The sequence below is a fragment of the Cryptomeria japonica genome, chromosome 3 (assembly GCF_030272615.1).
Source record: "Cryptomeria japonica chromosome 3, Sugi_1.0, whole genome shotgun sequence".
In the NCBI taxonomy this organism is placed as follows: domain Eukaryota; kingdom Viridiplantae; phylum Streptophyta; class Pinopsida; order Cupressales; family Cupressaceae; genus Cryptomeria; species Cryptomeria japonica.
In genome coordinates, this window is record NC_081407.1 from 626705583 (window position 1) to 626711582 (window position 6000).

At 34.1% G+C, this 6000-nt stretch overlaps 1 protein-coding gene across 1 annotated transcript in view; it reads right to left on the reverse strand.

Moving 5' to 3' along the window:
- The window catches only part of LOC131044255 (uncharacterized), a 48567-nt gene extending 45066 nt beyond the window's left edge, over positions 1 to 3501 (reverse strand). The window contains exon 1 of the mRNA XM_057977551.2: positions 2466 to 3501. Within this exon, the coding sequence (XP_057833534.2) occupies positions 2466 to 2936 (471 nt within the window). The 5' untranslated portion in view covers positions 2937 to 3501. The remainder of the gene's footprint in view (positions 1 to 2465) is intronic.
- Between the last annotated feature and the right edge of the window lie 2499 nt (positions 3502 to 6000).

A 6000-nucleotide genomic window follows, 5' to 3' on the forward strand; every position in this document is an offset into this window, starting at 1 on the left:
CATGTACAAGGCTAACCTAAAATGTATTCTAGGGCACCAAATGATGCAAGTTTCTATTTTGGAAGGGGCTGAAAGTATATAGCCAAAGTCATAGGAAATGTATAGTCCAGCAAGATGAATGAATGATTAAAGTCTCCAAGATCAGCATGGGTATTTCAGAAGATTTCATGTGCAATCCTATAGTGTTCCTACCCACAGTTGTTGGCTTGATTGTGTTCAAGGGTAATTGGTGGGACAGTACCATAAAAGGTTGCAAAGCTTTCGTAACTTGCTTTCTCTTAATACAAATGGAATATGTTTGATTGATGATGGATCTTCAAGTAGATTAATCATGTGCAGATTCTTGATCTTTCACATCTGCATGCATGTGTAAATCTTGGTCCATTTTGGTTCACATTAGCGCTCTCAATTTCCTTTGTAGGTATTAACTTTGTTGCCCAATGGAATAGGCACTGGTCATGATGGTGATATAACAGCAAGCAACCAACATCCAAACATATTTTACTTATGACATGCTTGGTAGTATAGGAGTAGCTAGGTTTTACTGTTACATGCTCAGATGATTCAACATTGTCAGTTATGCCATATCCTTGACAAGCTCAAATTGATAAATTGTTAGAGAATCATGCAAGAATGCCTGCAACTTGCATGTGTATAAACAATGTAAGGGGACTCATATATGGTGATGCATAAATGTTTTATAGCTGTTATTGTCTACTTATTTGAGGTCATTTAGGTCTAGTCACAGTTGCCAACATGCTATGAGCTTAGTGACCATATATACAGTTTATCATGCTTTGGGTATGGTAGTTAATGGCCTGATTCTACGTGTTTGAATTTGTCAAGCGAACTTAGGGAACAACTTCTTTGGCCTAGCAGAGCCTAAAGAAGGAGAGTTACCCACTCTCATGAATTGGTGCATTGCTGCCACGGTCTGATCATAAGTCCAACCCATTACCCTATGTTGACTTTCTCTGGCCTTAGGTTTTGGTGTTTGTCTTTAGGATTTGTGGATATTTTTCTTTGAGTGCTGGTAGGACTGTTGACCTTGACGAATTGTACTCGAATCCCGCTACCACAAGAGATAGAATGTATATTTACCACGCTAATAGCTGTTTACAGATTCAATATAGTGCAATTGATTGAACATTAAGGTCATGTCAGTGAAATATGCTAAAAGAACTTGGCTTAACAAAAGAAATATATGACAAATTCATATCTGACGATTGGAAACCAATTGGATGAAAGCTACGAGTGATAGTCTGAATGAAGGGGCAGTCATTAATCAAACTCCTTCAACCGCAGTCTTGAAGAATACCAACAAACAAACTGTACATAGCCAGAATTGTTCTGTATCACTTTCCATTAAAAAATCTGTAATTGTATAAGTGGGGGAGAGCTGTCAATCAATAATCACATACCTTAATGTTTCTGTCAGTCTCAAATAAAATCCAGAATCGAAAGCATCTTAAATATATATCTGAAGATATTTTTTTCTTTCCAATAAACCTGTATTATGTATGTATGCTTACAAAATTCATTTACCAATTAGCACTCACATAGAAAGAAATTACACCATGTAGAACATTTATCTGTAGTTTTCTTAAGAAATAGCTTCAATCTGTAAGACTTGAGAACAGGTAACCAGCGATTCAGAAAACATCATCGATCCCATTGATGGTTTGGTCTTAGAAGATGGATAACAGCAATCTGATCCACCTTCAATTGTTGTTAGGATTTTTTAAATGCAAAATTTCAAAACAACTGTTTCACATTTTAGCAAAAGTCAAAAGATCAATCACTGTTAATCATGTAGACCGTAATTACATCGCTCAATAGCAATTCAATAAATCATTAAACAATATTTTCAATGAGTAAAATCCCGGCATAGGCAGACAATCAAAAGAATTCTTACCAAGCCTGGGGTAATTTGAAGTCAAAAATGGACTACCATATGAACTTGATTCCAATGACTCGATGGTCTCCAAAAATATATAGCATTGAACTTGTTGGATGAACTAATTCTAAATTGTTCTATTTATATTCTAACAGGATGTCAGAGCCATTGAATATGTCATAATGGATAGTTTTAACATTAGTGTCAGCTGGTTCAAAGCCACCTCCTGGAATGACTTTACTTCGAGGATGACAGATGGTGTAATCCAATTACGTTTAAGGAGAACATAAGGCTCATTTATCAAGCCTATTAGACTTTACCCAATTTTTAACTTTACGGTCCTTAAAGTTTAGGGGGAAAAAAGCTTTGTCAAAACTATTTTGATAGAGACTGGAAACCAACGATTTCAGTTTCCTTCTAGACCCATTCTTAACAAAAGCTAATTTTCTTGATTGCAAATGTTTAATAAGCGCTTCAAAGTATAATAATCCTACGCAATTCAAATTTTGAAAAAAAATTAAGAATCAAGATGGGAGAATATAATTATAAAATCTGAAAATTACATTACCCCATTTGGCAGAGGAACCATAATGCGAGGAGACTGACTATGCTTGACCCATTCATAGCAGGTAATACCTAGTCCACGCTCCCTCAGCCTCTCCCTCCACAGCTTCTCTTCATTAGATAAGACGCTCTCATCAAGTCCTCCGCCAGGGAGGCTCAAAAGCGTCTGCTGCTTCCCACTGGCAGGATCAAAGACAAAGATATTTCTATTCAAGGTGTTGTCAGGACTGTAGAGATAAGATATGAGCTTGTCATCGGGGCTGAAGGCGATAGAAGAAGGTTCAAAACAGCCAGGTAGAGGGTACCGACTAATGTCTTTCACAGAAAAAATCAAACAGTTGTCATCAGAGCTCGGTGCCTTGTCAGTGCCGGTCATGGTGACAGTGGATGCCATTGCTGATTCTTGTTTGATCTTCCTCCGTTTTTCAGTACTACTATTCTTTTGACTAATACTGTTATTACTGCCAGAGTGCATTCCACACCGATTTTAGCACAATTTTTTCCAATTAATTGACAGAAGATCTTCAGGACTGTCAGATGTTACTCAATAGCGAGTGGGATAATTAATGGACTTTCAGCTGGGTACCTAAAATTAGTACTTTGGTAAACCCGCACATATGCTTGTGGATAATCTGGGTACTGAGTACCTAAATTTGATAAATAGCAACATTCAATTTCGAATATCCTGGGCATTTGGGTAGCTGAATTTGGTGATTTGGGGCACCCCAACTTGAAATTTTAGTCGTATCTACAGTTTCCTGGTTGCTTTCTGAGAGTTTACGCATTGTTGCGAAACCCCGGTTATGTGGCAGTTTTTTATCTCCATTTTGCTTCTATTTGGGCCCTTTTTCGATTCATTATTTTTTTATTTCCAACATGCTCCCACTGTATTAATTAAGATTTTATAGTACCAGCGCCGAAGAGGAATAGTTTCTTTCTACTAGCAAGCCGGCCATCAACAGTTTGTATTACTGTGCATCATGTTACTGAAATTTCGATGTTTTTATTTGGATAAATTTCAAATTGGAGTTGCATCTTAAAACAATTTTACTTCTTTTAATTATCGGAATTCACTGAGCCCTCCCGCAATTTCATAGTTGTATTTTCACCCAACTTCTTTTTCAGTGTCAAATTCATTTTCTGAAAATGCGTTTATTAATTAAGGCGGGTGATAAATAAATGTAGAGGGAAATACCTTTTCTTAGGGTTAAAAAAAGGATAATCAATCGAAAAGCAAAAATTAACTTCGACAAATTTATCCAGCAGGGCATTATTTAGAAATAAATAGTAAGTTAGGAAGTTAAATGTAAAGGATCGGGGTATTTAGTTTTATGATTCAAGTGGATGAGTAAATGTGATTGAAGACTTTTGGTGTCTTGTAAGAAAGTAAGCAATTTGATCATATTTAATATTTAGTTTTTTATGCTAAGATCTTATTATTTTCAAGTTGAATCTATAGTTTTGCATTACTTCTACAGCAAAAAAATCTATTATGTAGGTTGTATATTTGATCCTACTCATTGTGCAATTATGTTTTATAGTTTGCTAGATTCTCCTCTTCATTATGATCATAAAACTCTCAATATTTAGAAATGCCTTTAGGAGTTTGTCAAATCACTAGGGGAGAACTTCTCCTAGGTCAATGATCATGCTAAGAATTGGTAGACAACAAGCAAAATGTGTAAATGTCTTAGATGATCATTCTAAAGTACATTCCTTGTTCATATAATGAATGATTCTTGTAAATAAATAGTTGATCAATGAATGCATGATCTCCTTGATTTGAATTAGTATCCAAATGAATGTCTTTAAATACCACTATGTAGCAATAATCACATGAATTGTGTACCAAGTTGGTTCATTGAAAAGAAGAATGAGTGTGACTTAATGAAGTTTTTTTATTTGAATGCTTGAATGTCAAGGGTTCGATCCACAAATGCAAGATTGGTCGTGTACTTACAAGATTGACCTGAAATAAGGGAATGGTAATATTTGGGTAGGGAATGAATGTCCAAACATGGAAGGTGAAATAAATGTGAAGTGTATAGGAGAATATGCAAGAATGGATAAGGTATGACCAAATATGTGGGAATGTATGTAAATAGGGATGGATCAAGGATCAAGGAATGAACACAACTTCACACAAGATTGTTCCATTTGTCAATATGTAATTGCATTAAAAAATTCTCTTAGAATGGGCCTAAAACTAAATGGAAATTGGTAAGGATGAGCAAATTTCACCATTACATTTTGTCCCCACTTTGGGGAGCTTGTGATTCTTAAATTGATTATGTATCTCAAAGTAAATGAGCACTCACAAAAATATATAAAAATGATAAAGGGTATTGTAAAACGGACATGTTCTTGCCCAATTAGAGCAAGAGATCATAATATATGCAATGAGTTTGACTCAATTATTGGGAAACACACATTACTAGTCCTAAGAACATATATTTGACACTAAAGAAAAGAACAATACTGAAAATAAATTTAAATTCTATCTTGATTCTAATGTGATTATAACTGGCAAAGACAAGAAATCATAATCGATGCCTATCTAGAGTTGGGGAGTCCATTGTAGAAAGCACAAAACACATATACAACAAATCGAGTTCTTAGCATTAATGCATTACATTAAGACTAAGTTACACCATAATTCTACTTCTAGATCATATATATTTTATCTAGACCCCTATACTCTATTCAAAGCAATTAATTTTTTTACTAGAAAAGATGCAAAAAATGAATTAAATACACCATGAAAATATCATAAAGATGAAACAAATGAAGCTTTCTCATTATATTTCAAAGTTTTTGAGTACAATACTTTGGAGATGTTGAGTATTCCAATAGATTATTCAAAACCCTCTAAAGGTTTTCCCATGTTTCTTATAATTAAGGATTTTAAGTCAATGGCCAACAAACAAGAATCAATTTAAGATTGAGTTCACCTACACTTCTAGTTTTGCAAGACCAAGGGGGGTCTCCCTATATAGTACCTAAGTAAATCATATAACAATTGAGGCATTGTTTAACATAAATGCTCTCATAATGAAATAAAAAATCACATACCTCAAAACAAATATGGCATAATTTCCTGATGTTGTGCATTGTTGGTCCTAAGATATGCCCACTTCAAACTAAAGGAAATTTTTTTAAAAATATATATTCATTCTAACTTAATGGATGATTCTATTTTGAGTTAAAGCTTCCCAATCAATGCTATCCCAAGCTACATAGTTAGGCTCAGAAATCAAATAAACACCAATACATCAATTGAATTTTAGATCATGGGACATTAAAGAATTACATTACTACCCCCAGTTAATATCCAGATTCAATTGCACAAAAAAATCCATAACATTTCATTCAAACTTTTATATCCTATTTAAAGTTATTTAATCCTCTCCATAAGAAGATGTAGAAAACAAGATATACACTATGTAAAGAACATGGAGATGAAATCCATTACACTCATATATTAATTTCAAAAGAGTGTGAATAAAATAGTAAAGAGATAGTTGAATCAAAATTTATAT